At 39.9% G+C, this 22,500-nt stretch overlaps 2 protein-coding genes across 12 annotated transcripts in view; one reads left to right on the top strand and one right to left on the bottom strand.

Annotated features, from left to right (window-relative positions):
* sycp2l (synaptonemal complex protein 2-like) overlaps positions 1-18,629 on the bottom strand; it is a 33,120-nt gene extending 14,491 nt beyond the window's left edge. For 2 of the 11 annotated variants that reach the window (XR_012988100.1, XM_076291039.1), the window contains exons 1-20: positions 16,084-16,443; positions 14,429-14,548; positions 13,907-14,287; positions 13,641-13,665; positions 13,433-13,518; positions 12,858-12,946; positions 11,771-11,805; positions 11,525-11,667; positions 11,375-11,427; positions 11,206-11,251; positions 11,038-11,130; positions 10,643-10,703; positions 10,370-10,524; positions 9,962-10,022; positions 9,823-9,856; positions 1,132-1,159; positions 995-1,023; positions 798-858; positions 373-477; positions 35-84 (exon numbers count right to left, since the gene is read on the bottom strand). Coding sequence is in view for 10 of the 11 variants with exons in the window: in XM_076291039.1 (XP_076147154.1) it covers positions 35-84; positions 373-477; positions 798-858; positions 995-1,023; positions 1,132-1,159; positions 9,823-9,856; positions 9,962-10,022; positions 10,370-10,524; positions 10,643-10,703; positions 11,038-11,130; positions 11,206-11,251; positions 11,375-11,427; positions 11,525-11,667; positions 11,771-11,805; positions 12,858-12,946; positions 13,433-13,518; positions 13,641-13,665; positions 13,907-14,008 (1,256 nt within the window). In the remaining variant the exon portion in view is untranslated. Of the gene's footprint in view, positions 1-34; positions 85-372; positions 478-797; positions 859-994; positions 1,024-1,131; positions 1,160-9,822; positions 9,857-9,961; positions 10,023-10,369; positions 10,525-10,642; positions 10,704-11,037; positions 11,131-11,205; positions 11,252-11,374; positions 11,428-11,524; positions 11,668-11,770; positions 11,806-12,857; positions 13,132-13,432; positions 13,521-13,640; positions 13,666-13,906; positions 14,288-14,428; positions 14,549-15,620; positions 15,675-16,083; positions 16,459-18,539 lie in introns of those variants that run through there. The other 9 variants (XM_076291042.1, XM_076291040.1, XM_076291044.1 and 6 more) reach the window with 9 other exon arrangements.
* gcm2 (glial cells missing transcription factor 2) lies at positions 16,580-21,664 on the top strand. The gene is made up of 5 exons (XM_076291050.1): positions 16,580-16,937; positions 17,263-17,515; positions 18,563-18,675; positions 19,247-19,372; positions 20,234-21,664. Exons 1-5 carry the CDS (start codon positions 16,839-16,841, stop codon positions 21,119-21,121), a joined length of 1,479 nt encoding a protein of 492 aa, XP_076147165.1. The 5' UTR covers positions 16,580-16,838; the 3' UTR covers positions 21,122-21,664.
* Positions 21,665-22,500: the final 836 nt, after the last annotated feature.

Genomic DNA, 22,500 nt, shown 5'->3' on the forward strand with positions numbered 1-22,500 from the left:
CAGTTATAAACCATGTAGTGAAATGTGGTCATACACATTTGTGGAGGCGGGCTTGCTGAGAAATCTTGTTCTTGCCCTCATTACCTGGATAACAAATAAACAAACACACAAAAAGAAAAAAACAGACAGCAATTTTAACAAAAATGCTGCTTGACAACATAAATGCTTAACTGGGTATTGGGCTTATTGGAATTTGCCACTGAAAAGGACAAATTAGCTAGAGTTTGGGGTGATATTTCAATGCCTTGATTCCCTCTCCCACTCAAAACTCCAACAAATTGGGAAAACAACCCCACTGATAAAGGACAACTTTATGATCAAATAAATTTTAACAGCTAGTGCCAAAAACCCCAGCTCTATGAAGACACTGACCTTATAAATCTTCAAAGCAGTCCAGAATGACACATTGTCTGGCTTTGTGACTTGTGAGCGCTTTGATAAGCGTCTTGTGGGTTCAAGATTGTGTTTTACTTCAACCTAAGATAGTTTGGTTAATGTGTTAAGGACACATCTAGCGAGCAAGCTGAATTGTTCTCCACAAGAACAGAAGTATAACACTTATCTTATGTTAAGTTTGTTCCCTGTTACTGAAAGAGAAAAACTTAGAAAGAAGAGAAAAGACAGACTGGGGACAGTGACAAAGATTGAAATACACAAACTGACCGAAAGAAGCCCGAGAGGTACTGTCTTGATATGTGAGAGAGAGAGACAGAGAAAAAGATAAAACATATGACAGAAAAAAAAAGAAAGACAGAAGGAAGAGGTGACATTATGAAGTATATACACATCAATTCAACCTCTGTGTCAGAGTCATTGCGCATCAGGAAGACATCTTGTGTGGGGGTGCTTTCTTCCTCTCTGGACAATGGAAATAAAATGACAGAACAAAACATCAATCTGCAGCACACACATGCATGACAACATACTGGGGAGTAGCCTACTGTAAAGCTTCTCCTCAGTGTTTATACTGTGGAGATGTAAATCAGTCACTCACTGTTGTACGGACACCTCCGCCTGGCTCATCTACTCAAAGAGAAGTGATACACAAACAGAAAGATTCTTAGTAGTAAAATTATGCAATTCATTAACCTGTGTGTAAAGACGGTGTGAAAATAATGAAATGTTCTCTACCTCGGTGTCTTCGTTCGTAATCTGTGGACTATGCAAAACAGGGCGAATGATTAGTTCTCATGGTTTATCAATGGAGGTCTATGTCTGTCTATGTAAATCCATAGATAATTACAACATGGCATTTGAACATCTACCCTCCAGAATTATTGGCACCTCTGCTAAAGTAAAATAAAAACAGGTATACGAAAATCACCTGTTGGTAATTTCTTCACAATCTCACAATAAAAACAATGAGGAAAAATCTAACATTGAAGGGACACTAATTTATTTTGAGGAAAGGAAAATCTCACAAAAACACGCCATTTACAATAACTGGCGCACCTGCTTGTAATACCTTACTGAGCCTCCCTTTGCCAATAAAACAGCTTGTAATATTATCCTATGACACCCCATAAAGTTGGAGAATACAAAGCAAGGGATTTAAGACTAATCGTCTTTACAAAATCTCCCTAGATTGTCCAGATTCCTACTGTAGGTCCACACTTGTATATTGTCCTCTTTGACTCACCCCACAGTTATTCTATGGAGATTAGATCAGAGGACTGAGATGGCAAAGGCTGAAGCTTGATCTAGATTTTGCTTTGGTTCATTGACCTCATTAATGATCTAGTCATGACCCACTTGTCATGTCCAGTCATGACCCACTTGTTGTGGTGTCTTGGCAGAGATTGACACCATACACCTTAATAAGTTTCCCAAGGCCTTTGGGAATACAAACAGCGCCACAATATCACAGCCCCTCCACCATAATTCCCTTTAGCCATGGGGTTCTTTTCAGTATAGTCATTCTTCTACGCCAAAGGCACCTAAGGCGTTTCTTGCCAAAGAGGGCAATTTTCATTTCATCTGCCAATAGACCACACTTCCAGACAAAATCACTGTATCATTCAGTAACCCCTGTCATTTACTTTTGTAATTAAATGACTGTAACGGCTTTTAACCGGCATGTTCTCTAAATAGCAGTGAGTTCTCTTTTGAAGATTTTTTGAGGGACATGGTGACACCAAGATGATACCTTTTTCTGTAACTCTCCAACAGTGGTTCTTACGGACATTTTTGCATATCTTACCATCCTCCATATATGTGTGTGGGGGCAAGATAGCCATGGGTCTTTGTGCAAGCATATTGTCACATTTCCAGTTGATCAGAACCTTTTAATTGTTGTTTTAACTGTAAATATAGGCATTTTGAACAAAGTACCTAGTTTTTATAGCCATTCTCTGCCTTACAAATGTCAACACACATGGCCAGATGTACTAACGCTTTTGTCCCATTTCAAGCGTATTTGTTTCGCAATGTGCGTGTAAAATCATTGCGAGGGTACAAACAGGCCGCAATGATTTAAAAGCGCAAACTGCCTGTCGCGGGAGCTGAAAGTGGCAGATTGCGATTGTCATGTCATGCATATGCATTCATGGGAGGATCCAGGGGAAAGTGGGAGTTTAGCGTAAAAAGATGGGAGGGGAAGAGTAAAGAGCGCCTAGTTATGTATTCCGCGGTATGTACAAAGACTGCTCCTGAAAGCGCACGTCTATTCTGCGCCTAAATACTTCCGCCTTGTAAAAGCAGGTGTTAATCCAAATTGCAGTTCAATGCGTCAATAAGAGAACCTTTCAAAGACAACAGAATCGCTATTTAGAGCACCAGTTTTTGTGGTGAAAGTATTTGTACTACCAAAAGCAACCTTAACTTTCGTTGGCCTTTCGAATGTCTTAGGCTACTTTCACTTTCACGTCATTCACTTAAACTTTCCTACTTGCTAGATTTGACCAATCTTCCATAGCCTACGTGCACAAGTAGTTTGAGTAGAACTACTGATCTTCATTATCTCCCTGCTTGTTTACATCTTATCATGTATGGTATTATTTCATAATCGCTAAACGTTTGATTCTTTTTAATGGTGTCATCAGCATTCAACTGCGCTTGTATGTAGGCGCTGCCATTCAGTTGTGGACGTTCGTAAATTGCGTTTATGAGCGGAGAAAGGCAGAGAAAGGCGCAGTGTACACTAAGGATTGAACGATTGATAAATACGACGGAAACTTGGGTCTGACAGCGTTCGCAATCTGCGGTGTGTCCATGACGCTGATAATGCTACGTTCGCAAATGTAGGCTACGTACATCTGGCCCACAATGTCAACTTTTTATTTAACCCTTGTGTTATCCTCAAATCTTACCGACACTCTTTATCCTTGGGGTCAATTTGACCCCAGCTAAATAAACCCTCAGAAAATGATTATAATTCATATTGTTACCCAGTTTTTTTTGTGATAGGTACTTAACAAGAGCGTGATAACCACCATCAAAAGCCCTACAAAACAATCCCACCCCCCCCACACCCCTTTATGAACCTTGGAACCCTGGCTGGCAATATTGCCCATCCAGTGTCAGCAGCCCAAAGGCTTGCTGTTGCTTCCTCTTTTGACTTTTAGAGTCCTGCCAAAATGACTTATATGTAATAAGTACTTGTGTATGTAATAATGATAATAACAATATGTTCCCATACTATTCAAATAATAACTAGATGTACCGCATAGCGGTACAAAATGTGACCGCCGCTCAGTCCTGTACATCCATTCCGCAAAAATAAATCATATTAATGAATTTGTCTCCATCTTCTACTCCATCCCCCACTCTTGAAACTTTTGTGTATACTTGTTTGGAATGTGTGTGTGCACACATTCCGCACACAAAGTAGCCTACTGGCGCTGCAAAGGTGAATAGATTTGTTTCTGGGCCAAAAAATGTGCAGCATTGTTATAAAACCTTTAAAATTTCTAAACAATCACAAGTAGGGCAGTTCATCACAGTCCATCCATTGCAACTAGACTGATGAAAGGTACACCTGTAGGCTACATTGTATTTGGGAAAAGCAGAAGGTAGCAGCATAATGTATTTATTTATTTATTATTAAACAAAACAATCCCTGTCAGTTCCATGCAGTTTTCAACAGCTATCAAGAAGAGAGGTCATGTCACGGATTTTTGTGAATGTTTCTTCTTCTACATATGCATAAGTTTAGTCATCTAGTTCATATGATATTCAGCTTTATTGTCAATGCACAAATTAAATACCAGTAGTCTAAAACAAAATGCCGTTTTACCCAGTGGTGCAAATAACTGACATGTCCAAAAGGGCCTTCATGAAATGCGTTGCGAGACTGTTCATACACATTTTAACGGGCAAAGTTGAAGAGCTACTGTCCGTTATTGTTTGTGCAAATAATATGCTGATTCATGTTCCCTTGCATTTTGCAACTATGAGGTCCATGGTTAGTCTGGCTTTCGCCAGACCAAGCTCAATCTTTTGACGCAATCTTTTGATTTTCACCCAGCCTAGTCCATGGTAGGCGCCCGATAGAAATATTGTTTAATTTTGCGATTGAGATATCCACGCACTGGCGCCCCCCCCTGCGACGTGTTCGCCCCCCGGTTTCAGAGCTATTGTAAATGCAAAAATGCATAGAGGGAGTTATGACAAAACCGTGACTGTTAACAAACTATAAGCTATATAAGGTAGGCCCTATGCTAGGCCTAGCCTATTACACAACACAAATTGTCACTATGCTATGCTGGCGACCCAAATAAAATCTCCTTTGAAACCAATGGCTTACACCTTACAGTATCAAGCTGCCACCTCTTTGCGAAAAGTTAATCGTTTTGCATATCAGTAGTAATTAGAGTTGGATATCTCGAGACCGGTCTTGGTCTCGAGACCGGTCTCGAGACCACTTTTACGTGGTCTCGGTCTTGTCACAGTCTAGACCGTCTTTGGTCTTGGTCTTGTCTTGGTCTCGGATCCCTCGGTCTTGTCTTGGTCTCATTGTCTTGGTCTTGCGGTCTCGGGTCGACATAGTGGTCGGGAGATTTGCAACAAATATGTCCATGATACAAAACATAACATTCGATAATGCAACATTAAATTATTTCGCCTTTCACGCCCTTCAAATGCAACCTTTCAAATGCAACCAATCAATGACATACATGTATTTTGTTGTGATTAAGAAACTGGCGCTCATCCAATCAAAAGACGCAAGTGTAGCCAGCGCGAAACGTTAGGTTTACGTCGTAGCTGTCAGTCTCAGTCAGACCTAGTAATAATAATGTCAGCGAATTCCACCATCATTAAATTTGCATTCACGGTACATAGCTCACAGTCACACACATTCATGACATGCTCTGTCTCTGCATTGTTCTGTCTGTAGTTGAAATAATACCTTCTTAAATTTAATTTAAACTGGGACTGAACCTCTTACCCCAGCAGGGTTCTCAAGTCTCATGCAATGGGCGTGAGACACACGCAATTCAACAAGTTCACACGCTCACACACCACACCTTGCATTTCTCACGCAGAAATATTACTAGGGATGTCAAGGTATCTGCATAATTATTAGAGGAGGCGCAGGGATACGAGAGGATTTCTCGCAGGGTTCAGAACTAGCGCACCACTCACCAGCAAAATCAAAAAAAGAAATAGCCACCGACATCCAATCAAAACATAGTAGGCTATTCGTTGTATCCGGGTAAAATTCCAAAATAGCACATCCCCTCCCTACAACCACGTTATGCTTGTGTGGGGTTACACGTTTAAGATTTCAAAACTGCACCAACATTCTTTTTATTCAGAAATTCAACTGTCTGTCATTTGGTAAACCAGCCTACTTATGGTACTTTACAGGGTGTGTAAATCAAGCCTTTTCACGAACATTTGGCCTAGCCTACTTTATGGCAAAATTATTTCTTATCTAGAAACTAAACTAAACTGTCGGTCATTAAGAAAACCTAATGATTGTGTCGTTATAGCTTTGTGTAAGCCAGACATCAGCAACGTTCATTTTACACGACCAATCACTCTCGTGGCTGCCTGCACTTTCCCTGTCGTCACGGCTGCAACTTTCGCACTCGTTTGTGCTTTTTAGCGCCGTGTTCATCAGGTCCCTGGACACCCATCTGATCCTCCATGGACCATGTCAACAATGAATGAAAATTAGCTTATTATTAACGAGTGTTATCAATTTATGCTACACATAGGCCTACATTTTTTTCTAAACATAGGCCTACAGGACTGCTGCAGACAATGACCTGCCAACCACCATAATGTATAATGAACTTGCTGTCCTCGGTTTCGGCATGCACATGCTTAGTCTAATGATTCAGTGACAATATAGGCTACTCAAGTGAATAAAGCAATTAGCCTAATAAATAAAATATTTGTTTCACTCAGTACATATAGGCCTACATCTCGTAAATTGGTTAGCCATAGAATATCCCAGCGTCACGATTATTATATATCAAGATTCCAATCTATCCCACCTAAATATGAAAAGTTATTTCTACTGACATGCTTCCTGGTGACATAAAAAAACAAATGGTTTCCCTTGATAAGGCTGACATAAGAGACATAGGCTATGCATTATACTTTCCCAGACAAAAACAAGATATAGGATGTATAGATTACAATGACAAATTCAAGGTCTCAAAGGGTTAATGCTTCTTTCCAATTTTTTTTTTATAATTAGTGAGTGAGTGCACCCCCCAATCTCACTCCAAGCTGAGCTCAAAACTTGAGAACCCTGCCCCAGTATGCTGCTCTTATTCAATTGATGCAAGTTATGGTGTAACACCAGAGACTTTCTAATGTGGAGACACAGCACTCAAAAAATCCTCCATAGAAATGCATGGGGCTAGTTTGCAACGCCAATATGGCCGTTGTCTACACATATCCCACCCCTTCCTCGCCAAAATGTCGACATGTGTATACATTGAGCGAATCATGTGGTGTGAGTTGACTACTTTGAGCCAATTATGTGCTGTGTTGTGCAGACATTGTGCCAATCATGTGTTGTGAACTCGACACTGGAGCAAGGTTGGTGTGGTGAAGCCTTGCGCACGCGCATTTCTGCTGAAATAGATGCCCGATGAGTACCCAAAAAGCGTTGCAATATGGCCGCCGAGTGGAGGGACATGCCTAGCTGTTTTTTTTTTTTTTTGGTCTCGGTCTTGGTCTCGGTCTCGTCTCAACTTTGTCTTGGTCTTGACTCAGTCTGTCTTGGCCTTGGTCTCGGTCTTGATACCCTCTGGTCTTGGTAGTGTCTTGGTCTCGGTTTAGGCGGTCTTGACTACAAGTCTAGTAGTAATACATTTCAAGTAGCTGAATCACCGAAAGGGACACTTCTAAATGGAACCCAACCCACTGTACAGTAGCTCAAGGTCTGTGGCTAAAGCAGCCATAATGAAAGCGTTATCATTGTTTGGATACTTCACACACACGTGTTTTTTAATCGCATAGACTACAACTACCAAGCTGGAATCAAAGCACATCGACTCCCCTCTCACACCCTAAACACGCACTTCGAACAAACAAAAAGCGTCTCACGGTATAGCCATAAGCAAAACTGTATCTGACCGGTGTAACGTTGGTACTAAATCATTCATCGCAAAGAATGATTTTTGTAGCACGTGCAACAAATATGTGTAGGTACAGCCCTGCCCTGAATACATCTCAACGTGCGCTCTAAAACATCTGGTTTAAATGGAGATGTAGATCATCACGGGTGCGTTAATAAATCTACATTGCGGCGAGTTGACACAAATTATTCTCTTTGACGAATTTATGTAGTTTCAGTTACTTTACTTTGAGCCATGCTCTTCCTTACTTGAATCACCTTTGAAAATAGAGGATTGAAGTAGCCTATATGTGTTTGGGAATGAACGTTGACTCGGATGCTTTTTGAGACCAATAAAATGTCAGAAATGTCCCAGCCCGGTGTTTAGGATGCATCATAGACAGGTTATCTTTCAGGTAGCCTATATATTTTCCATTAAAAAAACCATCACGTAGCGAACGTATTGTGGCTAACTCACTTAGCTCCTGTTAGTAGCCTAGGCTATGGTCATAAGCAAATGAGATGACAGTCGAAAGATACAATTACTGCTGTTATCAATTTGCTTGGTAGCCTATAAACGCATTTATGGTTTATCCATCACTCAACCATGCTAATGGTAACATTATTTTACCTACATTCTGCTATTGATAGGATTAACGTAGCTACCTGCAGTAAAAAACAAGCATGTCCGATAAACATTCTCAGATTTATTTCGGCTTCAAGAGGAAATGGGAATTACATGTCATGCAGAAATCATCCCACCCTTAGACGTTCTCTGCGGTAAACTACTGTAACCTACTGTCTTGTCCTTGTAGGAAGCATAGTGTTCCAACCCACTTTAGATTAACTTCCAACAAAATTACGTCTCACTGCAACGATGCGCCATCTAGTGGACAAACGACTACGTGACGCCAATACTGGAAATGCAGCCAAATTATTATTATGATGAATATTTGGGTTTCCTGTAATCCTACAGAATTTGTAATTATGTATCGGCCGTTCTAATTGCCGATACTGATGGTATACGTGCCTGTGTGTGTGTGTGCGTGTATATATGTGCACCACCATCTACAGGCCAATGAGTGTACAGTCACTAAATGTACACATAACTTAATTTTTTAGACCCCCCCATGGATGAAATTCTACGAAACTTGGCATACCCCCAGAGAATGTCAGGTTAATCATACACATAAAATTTGGTGCAGTTCTGAACGTCTCAACTGAAGAGAAGGGCGATTAAAGCAGAATGATATTGCATTTTCATTTTTTACCGGGGGGGGGGTGCAAATCACAAATGAGTGATTATGGGCTAGGTTGATGTGGCCCCTTGAGACCAACATACCATAAAAATGTCTTCATCCTCGGTGCCACGGTTCAGGTAGTTATTTAGGAAAAACTGCATTTTTTGGGTTTCAGGGGGCCCAGCGAGGAGGGGGAGTGGCCCCCGGGGACCAAACGAAATTTTTCCGTAAAAATGTCTAGTGGGGCAACATACCCACCAAATTTCATGTGCCCCGGTGTTTCGGTGCCCCAGGTATCGTTGACCAAAATTTCAGGAAGTAGATGACGGGGGAAAAAAAAAAAAGAAAAAAAAAAAAACTTTGACAATCCCTATATGACCGCTTCGCTAGCTTAATCATAATAATATCCAAAATGTGTAAAATATTCATGTACCTTATGTTTCATACAGCTGGGGTCAAACTGACCCCAAGGAACATCAATGTACAAAATATTTGTACAGGACATTGAAAACATATTATTGAACAAATTTCATGCTAACTCTGTTGTACCCTTCAATTTAAGAAAAGTCATGAAACATGAAGCAAAAAAAAAAAAAGTGAACCATATATTTTATGATGTTAAACGTTGCTTGGGGTCAAATTGACCCCAAGGATAACAGGAGGGTTAAATTAAGTGTATCTTCTTGCGAAAATGACTAGGGGGCTTAACCTCTGTCACTTTATTTTCATACCTTAGTGAAAAAGAAAGTCATGAACTACTTCTGAAATTTCCGACGCTCTGATTAAAGTTGAAATTAGATGAAGAAAATAAATGCTTCTGTTCCATTTTGTGTCTGTTTTCTAGTGGTTGCCAATAATTGGGGGCAATTTGTTTTTGTTGATCATATTTATTTATTTATTTATTTATGAGATTTTCCTTTTTCTCAGTATAAATTTGCTTCCCTTCGAGGTTTGATTTTTTTCTTTTTGTTTTCATTGTAAACCAGTAAAAAAGTACTTTCTATACCTGTTTTTAGTCAACTTTACCTAAGGTGCCAATAATTCTGGAGGGTAATGTATGCTTACCTTGGTGAATCCTCTGTTACTGCACCAGGAGGTTCTGGATATGACACATATATAAATACATATAAATAGTTATGTTAAAGTTATGGGCATGGAGAACACAGATAACACCATGAAGCTGATTGGGCAGAAATCTACACACCTGAGGAGGAGTCTTCAATGTAGGAGGCCAGAGGGGCTGTTTGTCTTTCTGGTACTGAGCCCTTAATCATTTAATGATGTTGCATTAGCTCCTTATACAGTCCATAGAAATACATATTATATACCTTATATTTATTCAGTCATTTTGATGCATTAACAGTGTTTTAGATACATCATATAGAATGCATCTACCTATGAGGCACATATTTGTGAATAACATATTTTGGTGCATTCAGATTTAATTCTTTGCAATATGATGCATTAACTTATTATGAAACCAAGCAAAAATGCAATTCCTTTTGTCTACAAAATATGGAAGAGAATGCAGAAAAGCATTTGTGCACAAAGGATGCATTTTGTTGCAGTGCATTCTATATATAATTTGTCACACTTAGCACGTTTTACACACCTTGGATTGTGGTATATCCCCAAAGACTTTCTGTAAAGCAGATGCAATATCAAGGCATGGCGAGAAGTACATATACACCGTCTGGCCTGAAAGTTTTCCATAGGGGACAACAGGACTGGTGGTCCAGATAGTCAGGAGTAGTTGGTCAGTCACTGCTTTGAGTGAGAGTATGAGAGAGTGAGAAAAAGTGAGAGAGTGTGAAAATACAAAATGGCAACCCTAGTGGCATTTTATTGATCAGGACCAAGAAAGCACACACAGTAAGGCACTTACTTGACAGTTCATAGAATCGAACAGATGTCTTCACCAAGCAGATAGACCCCCAGAGAGAGTTCTGGGACACACAGACAGAGCATACAGTACAGCACATGTTAAGCGGTTCCCATGTACCTGCAGCACTACATTTCTCAATGCCAAGACAACCAGTCACAGAGTAGACCTAAGACATCTGCTGGAGTTAACAAAGTGCTCTTAAGAGTTGGGGCTTTAATAAGACAAGAGTGTGACATTCAAATGTCCAGGGCTAGACAAGGGAATAAACAGAGATAATCAATTATAAATAAAAAAAGACTTAATCAATTATAAGAGACAGTAATTTCATTAAACATCCATCACTGTATGTTCAGAGCACACAAAAAAAACAAAGATGACCTTCAAAAAGACCTTACCTCTGGATCATCCACAGAGAAGGTGATGCAGGATGAACCAACGTTGAAATCCACCCAGAACTCCTTGAGGTGTACATCATCAGGCTTGTAAAGCTGATCAGAATATAGACATTAGGGGGACAATGCAGATAAACTAGGATCATAAACACACTGCTCTTCAACACTCACCTCAGTAGGGCCAAGAAACACTCTTGAGCAGGGAAATGTGAAAACTCTGGAAAAGATAACAGGTTTGGGTCAGCCCTGCAGGAACAGTCCTTAAATGAGTTCAGATAAAAGAAAATCAATATTATTAATGATAATTAAATGGTATTACAGCACAAATATTGTGACATACCTTCTTTCATCTCCAAATGAGAGATTTACTTCATTTAGAAATATCCGGCAATCCTTTAATAATAACAAACAGGTCACTACAAGCTAGAGCAAGTCATGACCACTTTAATTAAAAATAATCTTTGATTGGTTAAAGAACATAGGAACCTACTGTTTCGAACTCTCCGTATTTAATACCAATAAAAGAGGATGCCAGTCCTTTGTCACCAAACCACTTGTGGGCAATGTCCTCTCTGGTCCTCTTTACGGTCATGCGTGACAGAGCCTCAGTCACAGCAACCTGAAACTCATAATCTGTAGGAGTGTGAACACAGCTGTAGGACATTCATTTAAAAGATGAGTCCAGGTTTTAGGTCAACTGTGATTTGAAAAATAAATATTAAAAAAGACAGCTTACCTCCACCTTTCAACAAAGCATTGGCAAAGTCTTCCCTGGAATAAAGATAAAGTATAATTCATGAAATCATGCATAGTTACACACAGCTGCGCACGTTTTAGAATGACCTTTTTGCTTACCATGAATGTGTCTACAGATATAGATTTGTTTGCATGTGCTATTAAATATTTTTGATTAATATGCAAAAACTTTTGCATAGGTCAAGACTGAACAATGTGGGGACACAACAGCAACATGAAAGTATTTTAACTCAGATTTTTACCAAGATAAATAGAATCAAATATTATTAATGTGATATGTTTTCACTAGGCCTACATCAGTATTCAGTTCTTCTGATTATTCTTCTGATACTGAAATGTACAGAGTATACTGTACATTATGCAATAATTTAACACCATGACCACTTCAATGCATTTGTCAATGTGCAGCAGTCTGTGCACTTTTGAAGCACTTTTGAAGCATGTTTTTTTTAAAGACCATTAGCACTGGTAACATCAATTTACTTTCCATCGTACAGTATGCAAAACCATGAACCCACACTATGTGCCTATAGGCGATGCACTCTGCAGTTATGTGGCGAGTTGGACCAAACAAATGCAAAAAAGGCTTTTACAACACAACATTGCCAAAAGTCTCATAAATCAGGCTAGCAAGTCATTTATCAAAGCCAGCTGCATTTTTGTTGGTGTTTGTAAGGCTTTTCACAACTCAATTCTGCTGCTGAGTGAGTAGGCTGAACTGGGCAAGCGTTTGTCAATCTGAAAGTGCAGCAACCCTGACTGCCCACAAGAGGGCAATGTTCTGCCACTACATTTGGAATTGAGGGGGTTTGAGAGGACAAACTTTCCCCTCCTTATTTGTCCATCACAGTACAGAGATGGGCTTGGTGGCGGGTCATTCTAGATTCTTGTCTTATAGCAAACCCACAACTAGGTACAAGGTACCACCTGGTGAAATTTAAACTTAAAAACTTTTCTTTCCATAATTACAGCGGGATTTAGTTCCACAACATATTTACAACAGTATGTTTTGGGGGAAAAAAATGAAACAAGTGGATTTAGTAGGGGCATTACAAAAATAAACTTACAGGAGCTGAGAAAGAGAAGAGCATTGACAAATATCTCGCCGGTCATCCTTGGAAATCCCATCCACCATGGAGTTAATTGTCTGAATGGCCTAGAAAGACGGCAAAAGAAGGCCTTTTACAAACGATGGAACCATCCCTCTAAGTTTATGTGCAGCATTACATTATTAGCACCAAAGCTTTACATCCCTTGCGTGCTGTGGTCCTCCATCAAATGTACTGCATTTGTATAGTATCAAGGGAATTTGATAGTCCTTTGTTTCCACGGACATCTTTTCTGATCGATCAATCAGAATTGATTGTTCAATAGATAAATTCGAGAATAGATTGTGAGTGTTCTGCCGATATCAATCACAAAGCATCTCTGAATAACAGGCTGGGCTATGAAAAATCTTCATAAGTTAAAAATAGATAATAATAATAATAATAATAATAATAATAATAATAATAATAATAATAAAATCAGCCTTGGCATGTAAGATACAGAAAATGTAAAAGTTCTTTAAAACTGAAAAAAGCATTCTTTCTTGTTATAGCTATGACATTATCAGTCAGGTATCTATGGTCTTTCATCCTACATCAAGGCGAAGTTTGTAGTTTGCCCTCTCATCTGCCACAAGAGCCCCAAAGCGCAGAATAAGAAGAGTCCTGATTGTAGCTTTGCCTGCAGAAGTCACAAACAGATAAATTTTGTTGCATTTACCAGAGTAGTAAATAAGTGAAATTAATAAACAAATAGATAGATAGATAGATAGATAGATAGATAGATAGATAAAGGCATACAACCTTCAATAATGCCATGAGAAAGTTTCTGGGAAAAGTAAATAAAGGTTAATTCACTAAATTACTCAAAAAGAAACATTATTACTAACCTTAAATCCTCAACAGAATCACAATACCTCATATTTATTATTCTATAATTATTTGTTTAGTGTAGTGTCTACATAAGTGGATTTGGCACCATTTCAATCAATGGATAATCTTATTTAGTATTTGGCCAGGTGAACACAGAACAGCTTTTTCAATGGACTGCAAGAGCTGTAACTACCTACCACAGCAATATCATAGAAAGCCTCTAGGAAAGTCATCTGCTCTGGAGTTGCTTCTTCACTCAGGATTATTTGCTCCATTGTCCTCTCATACCAAGTGAGCATGTAGGTAAACGCAGACAACAGATAGGGAATGTTTAAGAAACTGTTGTAGGCTAGTCTAGAAGCCAGGGGAGGCAAGAGCAACAATTATTCAAGCACCATTAATTCAGAACAAAACTGAGAAGTAATGGTTTGAAAAGGATCACAAGTTGACAGGATACTCATCATTACAACAAGGCCTTGTTGAACAAGTGTGTGAAAGCAATCGGGGTCTTGCTCCATTGCTTTTTCAATGGCTTTGAGAATCAGGATGACGTTTTTAAATAGATTTTTATCCAGTTCCTGAAATTGAGTTTAGCAGCACATTAGCCTACATTGACAGATAACTTAGCCTAGTCTTTTGTGATTCAAATGATTTATCAAAGTTAATATGTGGGTAGGCTAACGTTACTGACATAATTAATGTGTAGCGTATAGGCCTACCTTGATGACGATTTTCTCCAGTCGATCTGCGAATGATTTGAAAAGTTTTTCCGTGGCAAATACTTCAATGACTGTTTGGACATTATTTTTGGCAAAAGCCTGTTGGAGATTGTTCTCGAACTGTGAGAGAAACATGATAGAAGTCACGCCGGCATTTTGGTCACATCAAAATAACTTAAACTTAATTTATTTAAGGTTATGGTTAAGTTGCTATCCTTTGTTCAATAGTATTTCCTAACATTTAACATTACATTGATTTGAAAATAATTAAAATAGACCATAGCCTACGCTCATTTTTACTGAACAGTAGTGGAATGTCTCGCGGCGTTCCTAATTAGCTCTACCAGGTGACAGGTGTAGATTCTCATTAGGCTAGTTCAGTGAACTAGGGATACCGGTCACTTCCTCACATATTATTAGTTTTTCACAACAGAAAGTTGTGAAAGTTCATAGCAAACGTTATTTCCCGGGTATCCTGTAGGTTTTTATAGCATATTGTGCTCAAAATATTTAAAAGCAATGGTCAAAATTTTGGCAAAAGTGAATTATTATTAGTTTATTTTAAGCCTGCCACCATACCATGAATTTGGCCATTCAGATTTGGCCATTCAGATTGCGACACCTATCGACACCACCATTAGTTTTGCACACATTTTTCTTTTAATGTTCTTCCAAATTAGCAAATGTTTTAGAACTTCTGATATTCCAATTCTGTGATTGACATGACGACAGGAATTACATAGACTTAGCCTAAAAATCACTCCCAATATCAATGTAGTCTGATTTATCATCAATCAGACGGTATAGCCTAATTAGCGTGTGATAACGTATGCCTACATATAGCCTACTACAAATTAGGTTACTTTAGGCTCCATGAAAAAAACGGAGTTTTATCGGCTAGACCTAGACTATTTCACATGATGTTCCTTTTATGCGCAATTTAACGTGAGAACACTATTTTGGTCTTGTTTATGGTTACACCCAAGGTGTTTGTATATTAAATGCGTCAGCAATCGTGTCCTTTACCAAATGAAAGGCTGACACACTTAGGCGTTTATTGTATAAACACTTGTGTAGCTAGATACAATCTGCATTTCTAATAAGACATGATATTTATAGGTTACAACTAGAATCAATCATATTAATAAAACGGAATTGGAATTGTGAATGGTTGGTAATATTTTTTCTTTACCAGTCACTTCTCGCAAGGTCTGCCTTGTCAGTTCTTTTGGTAACGTAAGGCCTTCTGATGGTCAATTCAGATGAGAAAGAAACATGAAAAACGTTAAGAAGATATTGTAGAAGACATTATTAAATTTGTAATTTAGACCAAGACCTATTGTTTGATTATTGATATTTTTTATTATATAACTTAAGAGGTAAGCTACGACTATGAATGACTTTTAAAACAAATAACCATATGTAAAATAATTAATGTGCATAAATGTTTGCCTGCAGTTTCTGATACTGTCATATCAAAAAATGTTACATCGATTTTTTTAATCCTATTTCCAAATAGTAAAGCAAAATTGTTTCGAACTGGAGAGAATAGTTTTGCATGATAGGCTAAGTCTGGTTTGTTTTGTTCACGAGAAATGGCGTTTTCATGTCAGCAGTCCGTCGAGGCTTTGCGTTTACATATAACAAGTACTGACCTCAAATGGATCACCTTACATAGGCTATAGTCTGGTGATTTGACAGTCGGTCTCTCTGCCGTTAAGATCTCGTCATCTTTCTTTCATCGAGAGGTTGCATAAATTTCGCTGACGCATACATAATAAGACTCGAAATTCCAAACCGTCAGGTTTGCATATCACTGTACGTGATATTCCCTTAGTGAAATTGCACAGCAAACGGAAAAACATCAATATGAAAATAGGTCTATGTAGCCTAATTACCACTTTGGGCTGCCGATTTACACTACTTAGCAATAGATATACCTGTTCAAATGTTTATTTGTTTAAGTTATCGTTAGATCAATTGTAGTCAACAGAGAAAATCGTTTTCCAGACAATAGATGCGGTTTGGAGAGGTCACGGCTAAGGATCAGGTACAGAATACACGGCACTAGGCATCAGCAATTCTGAGGTGAGCGGTTAGCCCAGCCTCCTTCTTTACATATGCCAGACAGTCCTCACCTGTAGTCATTGCCTGCCGCCCCTCTCTTAACGCGCACCTTCACTGACGTACTGGAATTCTGGGCTTACTTTTTTGGATACACGAGCGAATTATAGCAGACTATGTGCTATGAAAGTGTGTCGTTATATAACACAGAAACTTTTACAAGTTAAGTCTCCTGTGTGAACATTTCTTTATGGTACGGAACATTCAAAGGTCCGGAATTGAATGTTGGCACGGATACATCTGAAGACGACTTAAAAGTTGAAAACGTTTGTCAGACTCTCACATTATGTCAAAGACGAGTGATCAGTTTGACGGTGGTTCGGACTGTGTTTGCTCTTTCGGAATGAAGTTGACATGGGACATCAACGATCCCAAGCTTCCCCAGGTGAGTTTCGCTAGTTATACAGGCTACGACTGTGGACGCACTTACAAGGACAGCTACTGCACCCATAGGTTTTTGACATGGTGACCAGGGGTCACAGCTTTCATTATTTCAAATAGCTGAAGACTGCTGGGCTGGTTTCATTTTGAAATGGAAAACGTTAGCCTATCCTATCACTAGCCTAGTCATGTTAGGCTGTTACAAACATGTGGTTTTAAATTTGCATCGGTTTAGCCTACATAGTTCGATAGGACACAGAAGCTCAATACTGAAATTGTATTGGTACCTCTCCTTATGTTATCAGTTACACTAAAGCCTGTCTCCATAGGACACGAAGCAGTTTGACGCCTTTCAAGAATGGACGGACGGGTATGTTCGTTACATCTACAGCGCCGAGGACAAGAACGCACAACGTCACCTGAGCGGATGGGCGATGCGGAACACCAACAATCACAACTGCCAGATCTTAAAGAAGTCCTGTTTGGGAGTAGTGGTGTGCGGCAGGAATTGTACGCTCAGTGATGGAAGCAAATTGCAGCTTAGGCCTGCGATTTGCGACAAAGCAAGACAAAAGCAGCAAAGTAAGTGTGGGCCTCTGTCATTTGAAATGAAAATGTTTCGAACACATGAATGATGCATGTAAAGAATATCACTTTTACGCACAGGGACAAAGGCCTCACAAACGTTCTAAATCCTCCGCTGATCAGGGGCCCTATATGACTTAGCCCTAGGCCTGTCATTGGCATTATCCACTCGAACTCGTTATTCTCTATCTTTGTGTTATTGTGTCGGCCTATATTAAGTTAGAATAGGGTCAACGACACTTACATCTTCCTAACTAAATCTTCCTCAGAAAAGGAACGGTAGGCTAGTCTACAACAAGGTCCCTTGTATGAACAAGGCAATGGTCCAGTTCTCACGCCTGTAATAACGGATTTCTTTTTCTTGTTGTCTTGTCAACAAAAGTAGTTTTTTTATGGGCTTGGATTTAGTTTGAGCCAATAAACTACTTCCCCATAGGCTGGCGATTCGATAGCTCGAAGTCTGCCCATGTGGACTACCGATATGTTTAATTAAGAAGAGTAGTGTACGATTGTTTTCCAATTAATTCCAACTAAATAAAGAAAGGATTTACAATTTTATTTGAGACTAGGTTGAGACTTTCTTGTAGTTTGTCAAATTTGTGTGCAGAACTATGTGCTTGTATCAGCTTGGCGTGATATGTAGCCTACACTGTTTTAGAATGTTTATGTAGCATGCATGTTAAATTATAAATTTTGGACAGCAAGAGAAGTAGAAATTTAGTCATGAAGAATGGACAAAATAAAGAGTTTGTTGTCGCCAGAGGAGTTTTGTTTTTCATTAGCCTACTTCAGAATACAATATGAACAAAGAAATAGAGGATTATTACGCTGCTATTGCAGAGCCATCATCAAATCTAGCCCTATAGATTGATAGGTAAAGAAGTCAGGTGCGAAAAATATGCACAGGAAATATACGCTTTATGCTGTATGTCTATAACAAGTTCTCAAACTCGCATCCTGTCGTTTAAAGGCCATCGCCTAATAATAATGTCTCTCTCTAGCTTGCGTGAATGAGACTAACCTCTCTTGCATGTTGATTTCCAGAGAAACTTTGCCCGAACTGCAGCTCAGCTTTGGAGCTAGTTCCATGTAGAGGGCACAGTGGTTATCCGGTCACAAACTTCTGGAGAGTAGATGGAAAAGCCATTTTTTTCCAGGTGAGACTTGAATGAAGAAGAATTTATAAGATAAAATATTTGTAATTTAACAAATAAGAATGTGAGATAAAAGTAACGTAACAAACCAATAAATAAAAAGCATTTGTAGGTGTACAAATGTTATTTTTGAATTACAATTGATCAGACAAAATTAATTTAAGATATACATGCTTAATTTAATTTCATATTTAAAATAAAACAGCTTTGCAGTTTGATATCAATTTTGGTATCAGTCATAATGTGAACTGTATTATGTATTTTTTCCAATGTCTTTATGTTAATAATTGTAATTACATTCATAATTAATAGTAGTTATACTGTTAGTATAAGTATATATACTCTTTTGATCCCGTGAGGGAAATTTGGTCTCTGCATTCATTCCAATCCGTGAATGAGTGAAACATACTCAGCACACAGTGAACACACAGTGAGGTGAAGCACACACTAATCCCGATGCAGTGAGCTGCCTGTGACAGCGGCGCTCGGGAGCTGTGAGGGGTTAGGTGGCTTGCTCAAGGGCACTTCAGCCGTTCCTACTGATCAGGGTTCGAACCTTTTTGCTCTGTATCAGGCTAAAGGAGTCCATGATCACCCACGACCAGAGAGCAAGTCCGAGACAGAGGCGCGCAGGAGCGCAGTCAAGAGGAGGATGTCGTCTCCACACTTCTCTCAGAAACGCAGGCTGGTGGAGTCCGAGGTTAGTGTGTGTCTACTCTCTCTCTCTCTCTCTCTCTCTCTCACACACACACACACACACACACACACACACACACACACACACACACACACACACACACACACACACACACAAGGTGTACTCAAATGCCACTTTCAAATGCCCATTAACAGATAGGGAGAGGTAGAGAGAGGTTTCAGTTTATGCACACATAAATACATAAGTAATCATGCATTCGTATGCATGCAGACTTCACAAACTCCTCCACAAATTAATTCACACTCTTATAAACTTGCCGTACATTCAGATATATGAACATATATTTTCTTTCCATGATTTAATACACACTATGTAGAATTCACAACTATCTATGTGAGTATTAAGTTCAATGCAACATGATGTAGGCAATGAGCTGCCATACTGAAATGAATCCACAGTGTCTACTTTTTTGCTAAAATACATAGGCCGACATATAGTTTTATCAATTCTTAAATTGTATTCTTATTTTCCATGATACACATAATACTGATCTACAAAATGTCATGCCTGTTTTTACCCTTGAGACAGGTCAGTTGAAAATAAAACCCAGTATGGTCATCTTTGTTGTTCAGGGCTAATGTCTCCTTCCACAATCACTTGTCTACGACTAATAAGAATCTAATCATTTAAGATCTATCTGTGAGTGGAGGCAGTGTATATTACATAAGTGATATCCATGTTTATACAGTTTTTATCAATCATACACATTGAGGTCCCTAAAATATATATGAACCCAGCTTCATAAGGCATTAACATAGTTCAATTGTTTTATTAAGATGAAATCAGAAAGATATGTGACCTTCCTAGCTGTGTCCCTTACTGTCCTCATCTATGTGATTCCAGACGGGTCGTTACCATGACATCCCCTTCAGCAACCTGCACCAGCTGCCCTGTGTGGATGCAGACCGCTTCAACCTCCTGGAGCCCAGTTTCCCCCTGCAGAGCCAGCACTACCCCCCCTTCCAGAACTCGGAGCCCTACAAGTTTGCCTACGACTCCATGGCCGAGGCCCCCTCCTCCTTGCAGAAGGCAGCCAACCCTCGGCTCTACATGGCACGCCCGCACTACGACTTCCCCATGCCGGGCTACCTGACCACCCCCAGCTCCTACACCGCCCTCTACAAGGACCCGGCCAGCCCGCCGTCGGAAGCCGACCCCAGCAAGTCCGGCCTCGCCGGGTCGACCCACAGCGGCAGCACCGTGAGTGGTCACGAGCGCGGCTACGACGGCTCCGCCACTGCCAAGCTGGGCGGCTGGAAGCAGATTCTGGGCAAGGGGGCGTACGGGGAGCGTGGCGAGTACACGCAGCTGCCCAGTGCCAACTCTGCCAACCACCACTACTACAACGGCGAATACCCGTGCCGGTACACGGGGCCAGCACCGGCCACGCCCGCCGCCCTGCAGACCATCATCACCACCACCACCAAGGTCTCCTACCAGCCCTGCCCCAAGCCCTCTGTGGTCAAGTATGGCGACAACCTCTACGATGTAAAGGGCATCCCCAACTGCAACGTCCTGCTGGAGGAGGCCTCGCCCACCGCCTCCTATTCTGACCTGAAGCTGGCCGAGGACTCAGGTGTCATCAAGTCGGCCCTCTCCTACCAGGAGACGTTGCCCGCCAAAATCGAACGCACAGAAAACTTGGACTCCTTCCGCTACAGCGGATACCCCTCCAACAGCTACCCGGAGAGGGTGAGCCATCCATTCAGGTACGACGGAGGGGAGTACTGACATTTGTGAGCCACGGAGCAAAAGAACAACAAATAGAGGAAGAGACAGAGAGATAGAAAAAGAGAGAGAACAACAGGTGAGATATGTGTAGAAACAAAGACTGATGATGTAGCTGAATCAACGAGCCAATAGAACACTTTGACATGACCAAGTTTGGCCGTCCTTAAACAGGTCTGTAAATACTTTTTTGTTATTTATAAACAGTGTTGCAGTAATATAGTGAGATGTCATTATTATTCGTTTTAAAAAATACATAGAACTCTAGATTATACTGATGTTAAAAAATACAAATGCCGGTGTTCAATACATTTCTTTAATTTGGAAGTTTAGCTTCTTGAAAGCCAAAGCAACTCTTGTGTTGGTACAGGAACACAGTCTATGAACAAATATTTCAAAATTAAGTGTTTGTAAAAATAAAAACTTGATGACTATATTTTGTGAGGTGTGTATTTGACAAAATTAATTGAAAAGTGATCAGCTGATATGTCTGACTGTACACATTAAACCAAATATATGTGTAATATTAAAATCTTTCATCTGAAATCATGATATATTTTTTCCAATGAATAATACCTGATAGTCTATCTGTCTATTCAGATTTGTTTTTGTGACTGCAATTCAATTTGCACAGATAAAACTTCAATTTACTGTGTAAGTAAAGTCTATGCTTCTGACAAAAAAGGTATTGATAATAAAGTCAACAGCAAATCAAATTTGAGTGCACAAACTGAAGTGAGAACTTTGAGGAGAAATTCACTGAATTTAACAAAATATATATTAAACTGGAATTGTTGGCAACCTTTAAAAAATCTTTAGTATGTGTGCATCATAAGTACACATGGTTCTATTACCCACTTTGGTTAAAGAGGAACATCCAAGGTGTGAGTAAACATATTCGCTCACCCATCTCACTTAGGGGGGTCAGGGGGAAGAAGGTTAATCTTGGACGATTAATCGTCCGGTTTGTCATCAGGATGCTTTTAATCTGGCTGTTGACATACAGCTTGACAGGCACATCTGTCCATTCCACTGGCAGGGTGGGTAGAGACACACAGGGAGAACAAGAGAATGAGAGTGTGAAAGGAAGTCAGAGAGTGCAGTTGGGTGAGAGAGAGAGAAAGAAAGTGAAGGAGAGAGAGAGAGATGTCAGTAATACCTGTCGCTGACAGTATCTCTCTTCACAACGACTTTGGAGGCGCAGAGGCGCCATTGCCCTCCTAAAGCTGAGTATTCACACCCATGTGTACACACACGCATAAGGTCACACACACATACATACACGCACACACACACACACACACACACACGCACACACACACACACACACACACACACACACATAATATACATGCACCTACATGCATGGCGGTGCACACACA

Source organism: Alosa pseudoharengus, unplaced genomic scaffold (assembly GCF_046254945.1).
Source record: "Alosa pseudoharengus isolate Yale_2024_CS ecotype anadromous, Long Island Sound unplaced genomic scaffold, YU_APseudo_1.1 YU_APseudo_1.1_scf_18, whole genome shotgun sequence".
Classification (NCBI taxonomy): Eukaryota; Metazoa; Chordata; class Actinopteri; order Clupeiformes; family Clupeidae; genus Alosa; species Alosa pseudoharengus.

Excerpts from the sequence above, each read along its gene's own strand:
- gcm2 (XM_076291050.1), top strand. The coding sequence starts at position 16,839 with ATGTCAAAGACGAGTGATCAGTTTGACGGTGGTTCGGACTGTGTTTGC. Across the intron at positions 17,516-18,562 it reads AGCAAGACAAAAGCAGCAAA|AGAAACTTTGCCCGAACTGC; the intron begins GTAAGTGTGGGC and ends GTTGATTTCCAG. Across the intron at positions 19,373-20,233 it reads GCAGGCTGGTGGAGTCCGAG|ACGGGTCGTTACCATGACAT; the intron begins GTTAGTGTGTGT and ends ATGTGATTCCAG.